Source organism: Carassius auratus, chromosome 24, assembly GCF_003368295.1.
Source record: "Carassius auratus strain Wakin chromosome 24, ASM336829v1, whole genome shotgun sequence".
NCBI lineage: Eukaryota > Metazoa > Chordata > Actinopteri > Cypriniformes > Cyprinidae > Carassius > Carassius auratus.
Window position 1 is genome coordinate 9,188,059 of NC_039266.1, and position 19,844 is coordinate 9,207,902.

Consider the following 19,844-nt stretch of genomic DNA (forward strand, 5'->3'; position numbering starts at 1 on the left):
AGTTCTAGTATCCTGTTGGTTTAGTTTGCAGTCACGTTACTTTGTATATAGCATCAATATATTAATCTCAGTAGCATGTTTTTAAATGTGATTTTTGATTCAAAATGCAGCAGAGTTAAATTACTAAGTGTGCTTTGAGTCACAATTTTAAAATTAAACATGAATTTACACAAAATATAAATGAAATATAAATTTTGTAAAATTGATGTTAAAATAATTGTAAAAAATGAAGAACCTTAAAAGTCTTGAATTGTCTCTTGAATTATACAGTATATTGATTCACTTCCTTAAGGTGAATTAGCTCATTATCAGGTAAGTTAAAGTTGGAATCAGCGTATGGAGTCACTAAATTACTGCCAATATTTTAAAAGTTGTTGAGAGGCAAGACAAGACACAAGAATGATTCAAGAATGTTTATTTATATACATATATACATATATTATAGTTCAGCGCAAAAGTTTGGACACACCTTCTCATTCAAAGAGTTTTCTTTATTTTCATGACTATGAAAATTGTAGAGTCACACTGAAGGCATCAAGGTCTATTTGACCAAGAAGGATAGTGATGGGGTGCTGCGCCAGATGACATGGCCTCCACAGTCACCGGACCTGAACCCAGTCGAGATGGTTTAGGGGTGATCTGGACCGCAGACAGAAGGCAAAAGGGCCAACAAGTGCTAAGCATCTCTCAGGGAACTCCTTCAAGACTGTTGGAAGACCATTTCAGGTGACTACCTCTTGAAGCTCATCAAGAGAATGCCAAGAGTGTGCAAAGCAGTAATCAAAGCAAAAGGTGGCTACTTATAAGAACCTACAATATGACATATTTTCAGTTGTTTCACACTTTTTTGTTATGTATATAATTCCATATATAATTCCACATGTGTTAATTCATAGTTTTGATGCCTTCAGTGTGAATCTACAATTTTCATAGTCATGAAAATAAAGAAAACTCTTTGAATGAGAAGGTGTGCCCAAAATCTTGGTCTGTACTGTATATATATGTCATTTTTGTGACAACATCACAACAGCACCAAAGTGAACCCCTTCTCCATCAGTTGCTGCATGGATAGAATGGCTGTAGGCTTCAACTCTAGAGAAAGAGAGAGCGAGAGACAGAGAGAGATAAATAAGAAACATTTGTTTAACATATTCAGCTGGAATATATATATATATATATATATATATATATATATATATATATATATATATATATATATATATATATACATACAGTGGCATAGCCAGGGGAGGGGCCATGGGGGCACTGGCCCCTCATGAAAACTGATTGGCCCCCCAGTGTGCCCCCACCCTTCTACTTGTCTGTCACTCACAAATTCAAATCATAATCTTTCAGCCTAGTAAATAAATCATGATTGCGTCGCGATGCTTCTCAACGAGGACCAAGAATAGCGAGCTGCTGTTTTCCAATGAAAAGAAAGCACACGGTAAGTTGATATATTTTATATAGCTTATTTTTTTGATTAGTGAGTTGTTGCAGTGCAATAAGTGTTTGGTACTAACGTTAACGTATTTCGGTGTTAGACAGACCAGGTTCGATGACGATGTTATCTCCTAGAGCAGACCAAATGCTAATCATTATATTTACTATGCTCCTCTGATGCTGAATGTAAAAGGGGTTAACTGCGTAACGATTTACTTATTTTTCGGCCGAACGAGCCGAGGCAACAACGCAATTTAAAGCAATGGTTTAAAAAAAGTATAATTGCAATTCTAATAAAGTCATTATTGAATCATGCAGTCGATTGGCGACTTTTTTCACTTAAGTGAGGTGACGAAACAAATCGTATGATGTTTATCTAATGCTCCACACTTGAGACTTTTTTTTACAGTCTATGGGTGAGACACATGCAAAAACATCGTTTTTTTTTTTACTGGTCATTTTTTAGATTTGGGGCTGTTTGTTTCCAATAACATGTCGTCTTTCAGACTTGTGGTGAAAAAAAAGTCCAAAATATAGGTCTTTATTTTACTACACCTTTAGTCTTTTTGCGTCTGTAGATTTCTCATAAATTCAGTTGGCGTTCTGCTGTCTGCACCCTGGAAAGCTCTCTCTCTAGCTCTCTCTCCCGTACAATGTTCTCAGATCCAAATATGTTTTCACAGAAGTTATTGACAAAACGTAATTTGATGAAACCCAGAAACATTCTCAAAAAAAAAAAAAAAAAAATCATACATAAATATTTAATGCATGATTAAATAGCAAAATAAATAACTAATACTAAAATAACACTGGACTAATTAAGCTATTCTAAACTGTTTCTATAGGATCCACATATTTTACATGTTAAACTAAAGCTACCTTTTTGAACGAGTATCTATCTAACAAAGTATTGAATATGATATTTTAAAATCAATATGCTCAAGATTAATTAGCTTTGACATAAGTAAATTTTGTTTATTCATCAATGCAAATTTACTGCAACTGCTTCTATGCAAATTAAATGGGATGTGGATAATAAACATAATAAAACAATTTATTATATTAAATTTATATTAGTTATATTAATTCATTAATTGTGTATTTATTTCTATGAATTATTAATGTTATTCTGTATTTATATAAATAAGGCTATTATATATATTATAAATAAATTCTATTATTATTATTTGTGAGATGGCGTCAGAATCACATATCTTGACGTTTGCCCAATGACAAAAGATGGCCCATGGTAAACGAAGAAAAATGTAATTTAACAAGAAATCTGAAAATGACTAAATACAGACTAAATGCCATGCTGCTTGTCACATTGGCAGAGGAAATATGGCTTTTGTTAAAATTAATAATTATCAATAATAATAATAATAATAATAATAATAATAATAATAATATACTATAGGACCACTGTATGACACTAGAGTCATGTATCTTACATAAAAACATGTTTGCCCAATGTCTAAATATATAACGTGGTAAATAAATAAATAAATAAATAAAAACTTATATTAAAGCATTTTTAGTCAACAACATTTGCTTACCTACAATTCTTTAAATTCTTCAATTTAATCAGTTTAATTATAATAAAAAAAATGCAATTAAAATGATTCATTATATTAAAGAAATATAAATTATATTACCAATGAAATCAGTATCATCAAAAGCCATCTTTGCTTTGCCATTGACACAGAAGTTGGATCTTAATTGCCATTTATTTTCTGGGTGGTACTGAGCAGCAAAGCAGCTTTCAGACAGAAGCAGCAGCAGAAATGCTCTTTTCCACCAGGGGCGACATTTGCTTTGTTATGATTGTTTTGTAAGGGAGACATCAGGTGGTGAAACTTGTGCTCTGCTTGTACCCTAACTACTCTGAAACTGCAACTGACATTGCATTTAATGTGAATTTAATAAAAACATTGTAAGTTACTATTTTAGTTGTACAGAAAGAGAGCAAAGAACATTTACATCAGGCTATTGAAAAACATTTCACTGACATCAATTAGCCAGAGTTTTAGCAGTCTCAAAAACTCCCATTATAATCTCTGAAGCGGTTTACACTTTGAAATTAATATCTTATTTACATTGTACACACATCTGCACTTTGTTGTTTATGATGAGAGAATTCACCAGAGAGCAGAATTCAGTCAGCAAGTGCACACACAGAACCTAACACCAATGTTTCAGCGATGACTCTTAATGCCTCTGATTGGTCATTGCATTCATAAGCTCAACAGAATCAGTATGATCGGTTATAATGCACAGCACTGTAATAACAGGTCTGTCTCTGCCATGGCTGTTTTGGAGGACACATTTCAAGGTATGAATGCATAAAGGCATGTTCAAATCTAGTGTTAGATTCACTTCCTGTCTGCTGAGATCCCTTCATCTGGTTGAGTTCTTTCACTGCCTTTGATATCCCACAATCCTGTGCGTTCATTCCGACAAACATAATGTTGCATTATATGACAATTGCCATTTAATTAAACTTTTTCAAGCAAAACATTTTTGCAAAATGATGTTTGCAACAACAGATGCATTGTTAGAAATTGAGACAAAAATCTATTTGGACAGCGTCCTTATTTATTTATTTATATTTTTTTTGACGTTCATGGATCTTCATATTTAATTTATTTAGTTAATTCACCAAAAATGGAAAATGCTAAATATATGTTCCTTGTAATCTAATGACATTCAGACTGTGTTCATGTGGCCAAATACTCTTCAGGGCCACTTTATATTTAGATACAAATGGTCAATAGATATGTAATATTATAAATAGCATCTGAATTTAATTGCTTCGATCAAACTTATGTCTCCATTATGGTGTATTTAGTATGAAATATGAATCAACAAACAGTCTTCTGTGTTTTATTGCTTTACTGATCATGGTAATTTGCCACAGCCAAACTTTTTGAGACGGTTCCCTCTCAGTACAGGTTGTTGAGCACATGGCTAGCGATGTATTTGACAGCCAGCATGGTCTCCTCACAAGTGGGCTTGATCTGAGACTCAGGCAGCAGGAATCCATAGCGACCTTCGTCACGCAGCTCAAAGGTGTAGGAGTACTTCACACCCAGGTCATAAGCCCAGTCGTCAGAGCCACCAGCAGCAGGGTCTGCAACGAGAAGAGTCACGAAACACATCAGCACATGGTCCCTGATAGAAACAGTGTGTCCTGGCCAGGCTGAGGTACAGGCCAGCACAGGACAGATGCTAGGGCCTATACCACTCGATGCTAGAGGTGTTACATTTTTAAAATATACTTTACTATGTTATATATCAGTATAATTAGTGTATAATTAATAGGGATGCACGATAATATCGGCACAACATCGGTATCAGCCGATAAAAGCTTAAAATGAACATTATCGCCATCGGCCGATATGAATATTTCTGCCGATGAGCCAAACCGATAGGGGGGCGTGTGCGCGCGCGACGACCATGAACTTAGCTTGAGCGCCAAAAACGTAAACTTACAACATGTCAACTGTGTGGAGGCATTTCCAGATCTGTCAAGCAGATAACAAAGTTGCTATTTGCAATATTTGTAAAGCACAAGTGATGCGAGGAGGTGTAAAACAACAGTCTTTCAACACTACAAATATGATTACACATCTTAAGCGCCATCATCCTGAGCAGCACCAAGACCTGTTTTTCAGGTGTGAATGTCTGTCTTCATTTGTAAAATGAAACATTTATGGTAGAATCAGTACAGAAGAGATACATGGATTTCTCTTCAGTAAAATTAAAGTTTAAATATATCAGGCGAAAAATTTGTATATATATATCGGTATCGGCTAAAATTATTTTGAAAATATCGGCATATCGAATATCGGCCAAAATCCAATATCGTGCATCCCTAATAATTAACATAATGGCTAAACTGGACTGCAGGGGCTATTGGGACATTAAAGCATCATCATATCACACAGGTAAAACTCATCTGTACACTAGTCCACTTTTACAGCTTTGTTATGTTTGAAATCACATTCTTGAAAACTTTATAGCCCTACGCTTAACTTCTGCCGATTGTATTTAGGCTTCAACTTTCTTAAAAGTTTGTGTTCTTTTGTAAAATTATCATGCTGAACAAAATGTGTAGGAATCATAAATCTATCTCACGACCAATTCGTTCGTATTTTACACGGTGGCTAATTCGTATGAATTCGTACGATCTCACTCGTGCGATTTTGTACGATTTGTCTAGACCCAAGTAACAGGTTGCTTTAGGGGCAAGGTTAGTTGTAGGTCAATTGTACAAATTCATACGAACTGTGCAACTCGTAAAATATGTACGATTTAGCACAAACCATATGAATTCGTACAAATCAGGTTGTACATATTCGTACAAATTAGCCACCTTGTAAAATATGTATGAATTGCCGTGAGATCAGGCTGTCACAGAACATATTTTCTGCTGTAATCCAAAAGCAAAAAAAATAATAAATAAATAAAAAAATCACTACAACATACTTAGAGCATACATTGTTATCTTAGGAACATGTTAGCTTCTTTTGGAAATATCTGTGAGCCACAACTTGTGAGACGCTGCCTACAGAGCATTCCAGATCAGTCCATTCCAGTGAGAACACTGAGGATAGATGTCTAGAAGGATGTTGGTTTTGGACCGGAGCTTATGTTGGACTCTTTATACTCACAGATGGTCGCAGCACCAGGGCCGCTAGTGTATCTGGTTCCGTACAGGGAGCGCAGAGCCGCGATAGCTCCTTGAGACACACTCAGCTACCAAAAAAGACAAGATATACTGTAAGATTCATATCAGTCAGAAACCTCAAAGACACGGGCCATTTTTTGCAGTGAGCTTCAGTGCAAGCGTACCAGCTCTGAGTGATCAGCAGCCAGCCCATATTTGTAGGAATAGGGGAAAAGGAGCATCTGGGAATATGAGTGAACGGTCAGGTAGGCCTTGATGATGGACTTGTTGGAGCGGATGAAGTTGGCCAAATTCTTGGACTCAATCTCAGATTCTATGCTGCTTCCACAGTAGGTTTCACTGCAAGGGTTGCTGGAAGCTCCGACAGCTGGGAAGTGAATGGCATACATCAAACATAGGACCACTTCCCAAGATTGGTTGCAGGTTAAGCTAGTTAAGCAATGTGGTGTGGACACTCGATTTCTAAAATGCTGTTGATTTTAATAATAGCTTTAATAGGAAGCAAGTACTCACTGCACCATCCAGCATCAAAGTTTCTGTTGGGGTCAGTACCGATACAGCTGCTACCACTGTTCCTGGACCGGGTCTTTCTCCACATCCTGTCCTGTGGGATCAAAACAAGATCCTTTTTTTTTTCTCTCTCTCTCTTTAACATATTGCACATTATATATTGATGGGTTTTTGTATGTGATGAAAATTCACAATGTCTCCTAAGCTGATGCACACTATGTGTTTGGACATTATTAATTTTTCCCTCTGCATTTTAAAAATGATAGAAAGAGATTATATGAAATATTTCAGTGAAGTAATAGATGTTGATGTATTTATAATTTACATTGTCAACAATATTAAGTGATTTAATTATGTATGGTTGCTTTGTCGAAACAGTGTAACTCATTACACTAAACATCGCAGGGAATCCTCAAGCTCATTGGCTGGCACCTTTAAATACACTACGCATAGCAAAAAATACATGATGGAACACACTTAATATTGCGTTTTAACACAGAGACTTTCAGTACCTGTACAACTGAAGAAGAAAAATCTGAAGCCAAAAGAAAGAAAAACCAACAAAGAAAAAAAACTAAACATTATGACATTCACAAAGTGGATGATTTGATGAGGGAAAGTATAGCGTGAGCAGCAAATAGCTTTTTTGTTGATCATGTAATTGCATTTTGTGAAACACAAAAGAAACATCAATTCAGTTAAGTTTGTTTAAACATTGGACTGAGTGTGGGTTTTATAGCTAGGACATACTGAGCACGGTATGAACGTACATTGGTCCAGGTGTGTTCATAGCCATCAATGTTGAAGACAGGCAAAACAAAGAAGTCCATTCTATCCAGAAGGTTGGTCATCTCAGGGTCACTGCCGTAGGTGGACACAGCCTAACCATAAGTAAAACAAAGTTTAGATTTATAGATCTCTTGAATGAAAGACATCGGTTTAAAAAGAAATATTTTTTCCTGTACCTCATTTATGAACCACTGACAGAAAGCGTGTGTGATCCATTCTCTGGCATGAAAGCCACAATCCATGAAGATGGCTGGCTTAGCAGAGCCTGTCTTCTTCCCAATCTGTGGAAAAGGAAAAAAAAATTGTATAGTTTTTTTTTTTTTTTATAATTATTGTCAAAACCAACCATATATCTATGATATAATATTTAAACAACGTAACGGAACTATACTTTAAAAAAGAAAATGTCTGTAAATTTACAAGTGCATGTCATTTTCACCAGGGTATACAGAGCTTTGTTAAGTGACTAGCAGAGGTACTGTGGGGACTTACCGTCAGAAGGTGCATGGGACGTCCCTCATAAGTGTTCCCGATCACCTGTCTGCTGATCAGGTCAGCATTGGCAGAGCTTATGGAGACTACCCAATCATTAATCTGTAGGTGAGAATAAAGATACATAAACACCTGGAATGGAGATAAACAAATCTATATTTGCAGGTTATTATGAGTGCACAGGTAATCATACCGTCGCCCAGCTGTTGTACTTTGTGTAGTCATGGGCCTTTGTTGCCCTCTTGTCGTCCATCTGAGCCTCCACAGCCTCCTGAAGATTTTCAAACATGACCCTGCAAAAACAAAGATGGCCCTTTTTAAAATGGCACACAAGCTCAAAATAAATTCAATAAAGAAATAATATCTAATATAGGTTTATCAGTAACTTGGGGTACCATGCATACATCAAGATAATAATTTTGAATCGATTTATACAAGTGTCAGGTAGAGCACCCGCACATTACTGTATTATTATTATTATTATAATTCTAATGCAACTCATGTGTACATGTCATACTTACTTCACTTCCATGCCACTCTGCTGTAAAATGGTGAAGACCATGTCGAGCTGGGCTGCAGGAACATGGATATCAACAGTCATGCCAACGGTCACCAGGTCAGGACTGTCGGGCTTCCAGAAATCCACCTGCAGAGGGAGCAATGTATCCACTTACTGAAACTGTGCAGACGTGTCTTAATGAAAATCAAATCACTACAGTCATTGTTTAGAACAGCTATATATTTATATTTTTATGTATGTATCATATAACCTGGGGTATGTTAATTTAATTGAATTATTTACTTTATGAAAGATGCTGTAATTAAGCATTTTGTTTTCCTTGATTTATATTTACAAAAACTTGCAGTTCTATAATTCTATAACTATACATCATAAATTCTGATGGCTTCGAAGAATAAACAGATAGTGTCATCAGGTGGCCAAGATTGGTCCAACAAGATAATTGTTAGCTGGCAGTTTTGTCTGGATACTGGATCTCTCTCTCTCTCTCTCTCTCTCTGAGAAAATATATTTTAGAATTCTTCAAAACATAAGAATTCTATTTTTATAATTGTAAATTATTATGGTTGTATATATATATATATACATATATATATATATATATATATATATATATATATATATATATATATATATTTTTTTTTTTTTTTTACTTTGCCACTCAGTGCTTCTGTACAAAATAGTAAATAAATAAATAAATAAGCCCTTATTTTATATCTTAAATAAGAGTTTGCATTTTCAATTTTACCTTGATTGTGTGGCCTATTTCCCTGATGATTGTCACATCTTCCTCAGATCCAGGCGTCAGACGGAGGACCTTATCTCTAGAGAAGCGTTGAGATATATAAACAAATCTATATTTGTATCATGTATAAACGATAACATCTTAGATATTAGCTCCACATGTTTTAAGCTTTCTGGTTAAAGCAATTCAAATATATTCAAGATTTTACCCCACAAATTTAGTTGGCTCACAGAGAGCAACAGCCACCAATCCCAAGAGCAGAAGGACCTTCATTTTGCAAGTATGTACATGTTCTCCACACAGATCTCTTTTTATAATGCCAGGCCTTCAAAGGCCGCCCAGTCCTGACCTTCTCCAGAAACATCATTTATAATTCACCTGTTGCACACGCTTTTCAAGATATTTTTAGCTATGATTTGAGGTCACAACAGCTTCAAATACAAATCTTTCAATCATTAACCGGCTACAAGGCAGATGCTTTATATATATATATATATATATATATATATATATATATATATATATATATATATATATATATATATATATATATATATATATATATATATATATATATATACACATGTTAACAAAGAAAAGAAAAAAGTATCAGGGCCATAATAATAAAAAAAAAAAAGGCTTTTATTTAAACAGTCCAAAAGACATCCAGTGCTGTTTGAATCTTCAAAATCTTGTTCCAGTACAAAATCTGGAATGGACACATAAGGGAGACAAAGAGAGACAAAATAAATGAGTGTAAATATATATAAAACATTCAACAATGTAAAGCATTTTTTATTCTTCAGTGTTTTCACATTCATATCTCATATAGAAGTATTTAATATCTTACTACAGTTATCAACTGATTTTATTTTTCTAGAAAAGCCTTGAAACATTACAGTGGCACTACAGAGACACAATCACAAGTATTTGAATTAATTAGGACACAAATATAATTGAACACTTTACACTGTTATACTGCATTCAAAGATGTTATATACATTGTGGTTAAATGTAAATTTGTACAAAGTAAAATGCATTATTTAAAGTGGGGGGAAAAACTGAGCAAGATAAGTATATACACAGTATCATATATACATAGTTTTTGCAATATGCAATACAGTTTTATTCTATTTAGGGTTATAATATATATATATATATATATATATATATATATATATATATATATATATATATATATATATATATATATATATATATATTAGATTTTATGTAATTTAATATGGTCCATTGTTATGAAAATAAAGTTATATTTCAGTGCATGTAGCCAAATGCCAAATTAAGTGCATTAATCTGTGATTAATTTGCATTCATAATGTGTTAGACCACAAATAACATGATGCACAGTTGACTTGAAAAAGAAAACTTACCAGAGAAGCAGACTGTTAGTTATAGGCACTAACAGATACTGGCATAAACAGAATTTTTTTATTTTTTTATTTTTTTTAGTTTTCTCTGCAGTCATGATGAAGAATCTTGACAAGTGAGTTAAGATAGTTATAGCAGATTAAAACATTTTAATGGAACTGACATTTGAAGACAATTCTGTCGCCCCCTTGATTAGAGAGCATGGTCACACTTTATTTAAGGGTCCAATTCTCACTATTAACTAATCATTAACTATGACTTTTGCCTCAATTAACTACTTATTTGCTGCTTATTAATAGTTTATAAGGTAGTTGTTAAGTTTAGGGAATTGGGTAGGAATTAGGATGTCATGCATTATATTTACTTTATAAACACTAATAAACAGCCAATATGTTAAAAATAGACATGCTAATAAGCAACTAATTAATAGTGTGAATTGGACCCTATACTAAAGTGTTACCGAGAGCATTTTTATTGACACAGTAACTCATATATTTATCAGATCTATGCTTTGGCAGTGCATATAGTACCATTCAAAATCCCCAAAACAGATAAATACATAATTCCAGCTGTGCCTTTTACACTCAAGATGTCTTAACAGTGGATGTTGACTGGTTCTTGGAGCTTGTTGGGTTGAGCAGAACAGAGGTACAATGGGATTTGACATTCATCTTTGAGCTAATGCTAAAGTTATTGCTAGATTGTCCAGACCCACAGCCTAGTAACCTCAGTAGGTTCTTGCGAAAGTTGTGTCCAACAAACCCATAAAGAATGGGGTTTACACAACTGTTTAAATAGGAGATGCAGATGGTAAACGGCATGGCTGTGTCAATAACGTCCAGTGTTTGGCAGTTTTCCACTACGCCGAGCGTGGCCAGCAGCTCCATGAAGTGGAAAGCTTGGTGAGGAGCCCAGCAAACAAAGAAAGCTAGCACAGTAGCCGCTATCATACGTAGAGTTTCGTCTTCCCGAGAGCGAACGCTTTTCCTCAACAGACCCCTGGAGTCCAGAAGTGCCCGACCAATCAGGCAATAGCAGGTGATGATGATGAGGAAAGGCACAATGAAACCCAGCACGCTTTTTAGCACGCTAAGGCTAACTAGCAAGTTAAGTTGCTCACTGCGGTGCCACACAGCGCACAATGTAGAGTTCCCAATGTCGTACACGTCCCGGCTTAGTGCTGTAGGAGCACTGAGGAGCAAGGCAAACAGCCATATGAGTACACACGTGAGGTTAGCGTAGAAAAGCGTGCGTTGGCGTCTGGAGCGCACTGGATGTACGATAGCAAGATATCGATCAATGCTAAGAGCAGTGAGGAAGAATATGCTAGTGTAGAGGTTGAAGATGACCAATCCGGCACTTGCCTTGCACAGGAAGGTCCCAAATGGCCAGTGGTAACCCATAGCCGTGAAAGTGGCCCACAAAGGTAGTGTAATGAGGAAGGTGAGGTCTGATATGGCTAGATTGAGTACAAACACGTTTGCTACTGTCTTCAACTTCATGTAGCGGTAGATGACAGCCACCACCATGCTATTGCCAATGATCCCAATGACGAAATTGCATCCGTAGACGACGGGGATGAAGGTGAAGATGAAGCTGTGTCTTCCAGACATACTGCAGTTCAAATGGAGGCCCTCGCTTATTCCTGATGTTTTGTTCTCCATTTCTGGTCTCCAGTTGTGGTGATTATGTGACTACAAATGGGTTCCGCTATCCACAGGGTGTGTCTGCACTAACCAACACCAGCTTTGGGGTAAAGGCTTCACTGACACCTATAAAGGAGAGCAACAAAAATGTCAACCAAAGACCAGGGGAAGAGGCATCTTTAAAGGCCGTAAACAGCAGTTGTGACACATGGCCATGAAAGAGCTCCTGCTACGCACTCTCATTAAGTTCTTCACATTAAAACTGTCCTCACTCATCATGCTACTTCTGCTAAATAAGATGCCGTTAAAAACAGATGCTTGATGAATCAGCCCTTTGAAATTGCACTTATCTGTCCACCAGGAACCCCTTAAAATGTTCCCTAAAATGGTGTTTGTCACGGAACGTGGGGGAAAAGTTGAGGGAAACTGTTTTTCTGTTGCTCCCTTGATTGATGAGCATTGTTGCTGATGTAGTAAAGCGTGTAACTGGTTTGTTTAGCAGAACTGTGATGTGGCTGTGTTGTTGGCTGATCAAAAATATATTGTAGGACCTTTTCAAGATCCCAAAACAAAAATTAATAGAGAATTCCAGCTATGCATTTTGCACTTAAGATGTCTTAACAGTAGATGTTGCGTTGTTCTTGGAACTTGTTTGGTTGAGAAGACCAGAGGTACAACGGAAGGTGACATTTTTCTATGAGCTAATGTTAAACATCTTAGCAACCTCAGCAGCTTTATTTTGTCTGACTCTCTGTCTAAACACCATAAGACCATACTCTCCAGTTTCAGTGAGTTTTCTGTTTATTGCTGTCTATTTCAAATCTTAATGGGAAATTCAGAATTTAAAATGCATATAATTAAATTGTAATTAATTTCTGAATGTCCCACAGACGTTTTTCTCTGATACAATATTTATTTGGCTAGATACTAATTATTCATTTACATTGTAGTGTACATTGTCTCTTAAATAAGAGAATAAATTTTTCCTTGATCATCATTTAAGAATTCATGGGTCAGTTATGTCAGATGCAAATAAATGAATGAAGAATTATATATGTTATATCAAATGTCTATGAGTATTATTTTAAAACTGTCAATGAATTAATAATTGTTTCAAACAGATGACAGATCTATTCAGTTGACAGAATTTGCACATCACAAATGTCTTTCTATTTTGTTCTGCTATTGGTGATCATGGTTTATATGTTGTCACAATGTATATATATATATATATATATATATATATATATATATATATATATATATATATATATATATATATATATATATATATATATATATATATATATATATATATATATATATTAGGGATGCACGATATTGGATTTTGGCCGATATTCGATATGCCGATATTTTCAAAATAATTTTGGCCGATGCCGATACCGATATCGATATATATACTGATATATTTAAACTTTAATTTTACTGAAGAGAAATCCATGTATCTCTTCTGTACTGATTCTACCATAAATTTATTATTTTACAAATGTAGACAGACATTCACATCTGAAAAACAGGTCAATTATTTCACTTGAAGAATATCGGTTTGGCTCATCGGCAGAAATATTCATATCGGCCGATACCGATAATGGTCATTTTAAGCTTTTATCGACCGATATTGTGCCGATATTATCGTGCATCCCTAATATATATATATATATATATATATATATATATAATAAAAATAGTATAGTAAGAAAATCGTCAAATGATAGGCAGCTTGTGTGTGTGTAAAACCTTCAAAGAAAATTTCTGTAAAATAGTTTTTACACTTTATTTCAAGAGTTTTTTTTTCCAAAAGTTTTTTTCGCGTGTAAAACCTTTAGAGAAAATGAATGAATATTTTATTTTATCTGTATTTTTTTACTCTTTATTTTAAATATATTAAATCATTTTACTGTAATTGATGGTTTTTGTTTGTCATTTGACAAAGTCATGGAAATTCATTGCTCAAAATCAGGATTCCTGTTATCAGTGTGTGTCTTGAACATACCATAATCAGATGGATGAAAACGGTTACCTGCTAGTGTTAGCTATGCTCATAAAGGTGGCATGGCAGTGAACGTGCTTTTCTAACTACACCATTAATTGATGCAGGAGATAGAGGGAGCGAGAGAAGTGCAGTAGAGCATTGCAGAGTTGTTATGTTCCATACACAATGTGCTGAAAGGTGCTCAGCATGAGAATTTCTAATCAGCACACACCTAAATAAACAGGTCACCCGGGGTCTAGGCTGTGGAAAGTGCCTGTGAGAAAATCAAACCTGTTTGTGGTTAAAAATGAGCTTGCTGCTGCCAGGATAGAGTGAGGAAAAATGATCCATTTAGAACATTGTTTATGAATGTCCAAAACTATAATAATGAAACACATTCAGCATATTTAATTAACTACTCGCAATATGAGCTGTGGTTTGCATAAAAGTCATGCATTGCATGGTTTCAGTTAATTTAAGAAAAAAATCTAAATACAAAACAGGATTGTGCAAAAAGTCCAAATTTAGGAACCAGTACCCTTTCTATTTATTTAAATACTACATAATTTCTGTATTTAGCAGATGATTTTATCCAAGGGCAATCAAGCTATATAGGGGGTGGGTAAAAAAATAAAAAATAAAAGCATATATATTTTACTTAAATATTATTATTATTTTATTTTTATTTTTTCTGTATGTATCAGAACATTATCAGGAATATTCTTTATTTGTTATGTAATTTGTAAGCCTATATCTCTTAACTTTTTTGATCTTGACAAAAATTTATTTTAACTTTGGTATAAATTGAAATATTCATCCGCCATGGTAATTTAAATAAATAAGGAATTCTATAAGCAGAATCTATGATATTGACTGTGTATGTAAAACAAATCCACCAATTCAGCATTTACTCGCCTCATATTTTAAAGCTGTTTGGTTTTTATGTAAAGTGAATGTAGGTTTCTTTAGTTTTACAGTCGGGACTTTTTAAAAGCATTCATTCTTCTGTAAAAGCAACATCCATATCAGTTGCAGATGTGGCATTCGTTGTGAGAGGAGCACAACATCAGGGTGCCGAGGGTAACAGGATAATGAAATATCACCCCTGCATTTCTCCCCCTCAGGCTTGCAGCGGTAAAGCAGTTCCGCACATGTCACCATTTGATTTAGTCCTGTTGTCTTATTTTAAAAGAGTTGAACAGTAGGCGGCTGTACATTTGACTGTAAAGGGAACACAGAAGCTAAATGTGCGAGACTGGCTCACTTTTAGTTGTGCATGTGTTACCATATTTTTTTTTTCTTTTTTTTTTTTTCTCCGGATTCATTTTGATAAAATGGGAACACATTACTGAGAATCAAGATTCGCTGAAATACCTGCAACAAAATTTGGTGCAAGTCATGTAAAACAGATTATATTTAGGGACTGAACTCACAAGAACACAACCACAAAGTATTAATTATTAATGGGGAAGTGTGTCAGTGAGAAATCATTTCAGATGCAATGTCTGTATTGACAGTACATTTGTTTAAACTAATTAAATTATTATAATTGTCTTTAAGTTGCATCATAAGCAGATGCAGGCACATCATTTATATGTCATCTTTTTTGAAGCAGAGTTCGGAAATCTTGTTGAAAAAAGATGCATCGCCATTTTGTTGCAACCATGGAGACTAGAGCACACTTAATGTCTTAACTACACGTAAATCTCAAAACTGCCCAGGAGTACTTTAACACACCGAACATAAACGCATAAGTGCACAAAACAGGAACACACAGAGCACCAAAGTAACTACTCCTTAGCTAGATAATTTGAAAATAATCTTAATTGTTTCTCCCAGGCGACAATTATCTTAAATAGAGGGCAAATGGAAACTTTAATGGAGACTGTAAAAGGCAGACATGCACATTTATATTAGTTTAACAAATGCTATTAAATAGCAGATAAAGAACATTGGTGCATTTCCACCATTTACTGGACTGGTGCAGGATGTGTACAGGAGAGCAGGGATGTTTACCGTGATTTTATTTGACAGCTGCATGAATATAGAGTAGTTTTTCACCAGAACCAGAGTACAAGGAAAATGTTTTGAAACTGCATGGACGTTTTGCTGAAACTCTCTATTAAATGTTAAACATACATAATGGCGTTATATTGATTTGAATTTAATTTAATATCCAATTTCAGTGTTAAGGTAAAGCATTTACAAATAATTGAAAAAGAAACATCTAAAGAAAGTTTTGTTTTATTTTATGTAAAATTAAGGCAAAATATAATTAAATACAATGAATTACGTATATATGACATGCTGTTGAAAATAAGTAATAAATAATTAAATGCATATTCGAGAGCTGAGAATCATGGATGTGTGGTATAATTAATTATTTTTTTTATTTTGAAATTGATTTTGAGGTCAAATGTCTCCTGGATATATTTGAATGGGATTCAACTACGTATTTACTTGCTACTTTACCTAACAACGCAACTGTCTAAAAGGAGCTGTGTTTAATCAGAAGTGTCGCGTGAGCACCACCATCTGGCAGAGCGTTAAACTGCACACTAAAAGTCGTCTCTGATCTAGTTAAAGATTCGCTCAGTCTACTCCTCTCTCACTTCGGAGAGGTACCACGTCAAATTCACCTCATCAGCACAACCGTGGCCACTAAAAAAACAATTATCTTCTCTTCTGTCCCGCTGGGGTGGTTTCTGTTGACTGGGCTTTTAAAGAAACTGGCTGTTTGGATTAACAGCAGATGGAATGACACGGACATCTGTCGGACATTTTGTTTAGCCGAGCACAAACGTAAGCCCAACACAGCAATTTAGCTTCTGTTATTGTGTTTAAGTTCTCAGCGGATAGATGAAGCTGCCGCCATGGGAGATGTGGACGACAAATATTAGTCAGCCTTAAGACTGCAGCTCAATAAAACGTAGAGTTGGTCTGAGCTGAAGAGATGATAATGTTTTTAACCATGAGAGATAACACAATCACTTTTTTACCAAAACTTAGTGAGCTGCTTGCAGAGGCAGCATTTTAAGGCATTGTAAGTTCTCAAAACTGCTCTAAAAGCCTGATCTTATGAAAAATGCATATAAATAGCACAATTTTTGGTTTTTATTTGGCATGCAGATATAACATGCTGTTTTCACATGCTTTTGATAGGCCTGCGCAAAGTCTTGGCAAGCATAGCCTATGATGTGCAGTTTTTGGCGTACAGTACATGTAATATGCACCTACATAAGTGAGGAATTGGGGTGGAGGAGGGATGCCGAAAAACTGTTGTGGGACAGGAGGTATGAATACTGGATATACGCTTGTGTGCTAGTTAAGATGATTAGCTAAACAAGCTAAACTTTGTTAATAAAACCACAAATAGATGCTTGGTCTGCTGCTAGTCAAGTTAGCCCATCTCATAGCGCAAAAAGTCAAATGCGTTTATGCGCATAGGCTATTGTTAGAATTTGTATAACTTATTGGCAGCTTTTTTATGCAATATAACAAAATGCGCATTAAAATAGGTGGATGGAAATGCAGCTATTGGTAACTAAAATTACTTTGTTACCAACTGTCTTCAAAACACATTAATTTATGTTCCACAAAATAAATGTTTGAAACGACATGAGGGGAGGGAATGATGGTTTTGGGTGAACTACCCCTTTAATGTTATTATTATTATTATTATTATTATTATTATTATTATTATTATTATTATTTAATTGTAATTTAACAAGAAACTAAATATGCCAGCATGTGGCGGTAAATGTCCTCATTCGATTCGTTCAAACTGCTAATTTATTCAGAAATGAAGTAAACGTCTCTGCTTTTTCTTTTCTTTTCTTTTTTCTTTTTCTTTTTTGCACCATATCTTACTCTTTTGAGCATAACTGGATTTATGGAGTTGTTGCCTTGTATCATATTTGTCAACAGTCGACTGTTTGAAATGTAAGATTATGTACAGGTCTGGGGGCGGAGGCGGGGCCAGTGCGTTAATGGTGTTAAAATATTTTAATGCCGTTATATTTCATAACTAATTAAATAAGTTAATTATTTAAACTGACAGCCCTATTAATAATAGATAACTAACATGACAGTTATGTATGGCAGTCATATCACCCTGTAGCCCAAGACTGGTCACCCACTTAAACTAAGCAGGGTTGAGCTAAAAACTAGGTTGCTGCTGGAAGAGGTGCTAGTGAGACCAGCAGGGGGTGCTCACCCTGTGATCTGTGTGGGTCCTAATGCCCTAGTGTAGAGATGGGGACACTATACTGTCAACAAGCACCGTTCTTCAGATGAGATGTTAAACTGAGGTCCTGAATCTCTGTGTGTCATTAAAAAAATATCTTTCAAAAAGAGTAGAAGTGTGACCTCAGCATCCTGGTCAAATTCACCCATTAGCCTCTGATCATCATGGCCTCCTAACATTCTGCATATCGACTTATTGTAATAATACGTATTAATTAATTTAATTAATTAATTAACTCAGTCTCCTCTTCAACAGTATGCAGGTATGTGGTGTGTGTTCTTGTGCAATATGGCTGACGTCGCATCCTCCAGGTGGGTGGATATAGCCCCTGACCATGTAAAGCACTTTGAGTGCCCAGAAAAGCGCTTTATGAATGTAATGAATTATTATTACTATTATTATTATTATTATTTTGTTTTCCCTTTAATTTGAAATGTCTTAAGGTAAATCCTTCAGTGTCGGATGTTCAGGGTGGTTTTTAAGGTGTTGCTATCTGACCAAAAGTTCCACCCCCAATCATCCACCATGCTAAAAACACAACCACAAATAATAGCACATTTCTCTTTAATAAACTGCACTAGTATTCATGTCTGTAAGGGTACTTATTATTATTATTATTATTACGTTTTAATATTTATGGAAAAATCTTTACTATGCAATGAAAATGATAACGATTCTTTCTTTAACATTAAACATTTGCATGATTTTACAAATGGCTACTGAGTAAAGCATCTGAATAAGGATTTTAGACCTGTGCTGCATGTTCATGAATTTAGTTTCGTATCCAAATTAATTAATACATATGCAAACATGTTCAATAAACATGATCAGCTTTTAGTAGATGTTGCATGCTAACAATGACATATAAACAAATGTAAAACTCTAAATAAACCAGAATTGGTCCTACCTGATGCAGTGGATGAGAAATCACAGTGTGTTCAGAGTGTGAGCCAAAGTGCCTGAACTGCTCAAACAAGACGAGAAACAGTCAAAGCGCTTGACACTCACACACACACATCAGCATGTACAAACACACAGCATGTCCACCCCCCACTGATGAAAACATGGTTCACGTCTCATGCATTTCCACAGAACCTGCTTGTTAAGACCACCACCCCCAGCATACACCCACTCAGCTTTAACACTCCTCCCATCTGAGTGGCACATCTCCAGCTCAGCGGTCAGTTATTTCATGCTGTCCTCCCATGCCATGAATCGTGCAAAAGGCAAATCATGACATATCTAATTGGCCTCCCCCAAAGATTTATTAATAGCACTGTCACCAACATGAGACATCAGAGATGGAGAGGAAATTGGTTGTCTCCTGTTCCACATCTGTTCTTCGAGATCAAATGTGATTTTTTCCATTGCTTGCCTAAAA

The 19,844-nt window shown here is 35.2% G+C and overlaps 2 protein-coding genes across 2 annotated transcripts; both read right to left on the reverse strand.

Moving 5' to 3' along the window:
• Positions 1-4,310: 4,310 nt before the first annotated feature.
• Positions 4,311-9,507, reverse strand: cpb1 (carboxypeptidase B1 (tissue)). The gene is made up of 11 exons (XM_026200913.1): positions 9,398-9,507; positions 9,193-9,268; positions 8,446-8,570; positions 8,118-8,217; positions 7,925-8,026; positions 7,609-7,713; positions 7,414-7,524; positions 6,647-6,737; positions 6,298-6,500; positions 6,117-6,201; positions 4,311-4,573 (listed from the first exon to the last, which is right to left on the reverse strand). The coding sequence occupies exons 1-11, from the start codon at positions 9,460-9,462 to the stop codon at positions 4,386-4,388; spliced, it is 1,251 nt and encodes a 416-aa protein (XP_026056698.1). The 5' UTR covers positions 9,463-9,507; the 3' UTR covers positions 4,311-4,385.
• A 919-nt stretch (positions 9,508-10,426) lies between these two features.
• On the reverse strand, positions 10,427-19,636 carry agtr1b (angiotensin II receptor, type 1b). The gene is made up of 2 exons (XM_026200914.1): positions 19,371-19,636; positions 10,427-12,350 (listed from the first exon to the last, which is right to left on the reverse strand). Exon 2 carries the CDS (start codon positions 12,240-12,242, stop codon positions 11,163-11,165), a length of 1,080 nt encoding a protein of 359 aa, XP_026056699.1. The 5' UTR covers positions 12,243-12,350; positions 19,371-19,636; the 3' UTR covers positions 10,427-11,162.
• Between the last annotated feature and the right edge of the window lie 208 nt (positions 19,637-19,844).

Excerpts from the sequence above, each read along its gene's own strand:
- agtr1b (XM_026200914.1), bottom strand. The coding sequence starts at position 12,242 with ATGGAGAACAAAACATCAGGAATAAGCGAGGGCCTCCATTTGAACTGC.
- cpb1 (XM_026200913.1), bottom strand. The coding sequence starts at position 9,462 with ATGAAGGTCCTTCTGCTCTTGGGATTGGTGGCTGTTGCTCTCTGTGAG. Across the intron at positions 8,027-8,117 it reads AGTACAACAGCTGGGCGACG|ATTAATGATTGGGTAGTCTC; the intron begins GTATGATTACCT and ends TCTCACCTACAG. Across the intron at positions 7,714-7,924 it reads GTCCCATGCACCTTCTGACG|ATTGGGAAGAAGACAGGCTC; the intron begins GTAAGTCCCCAC and ends CCTTTTCCACAG.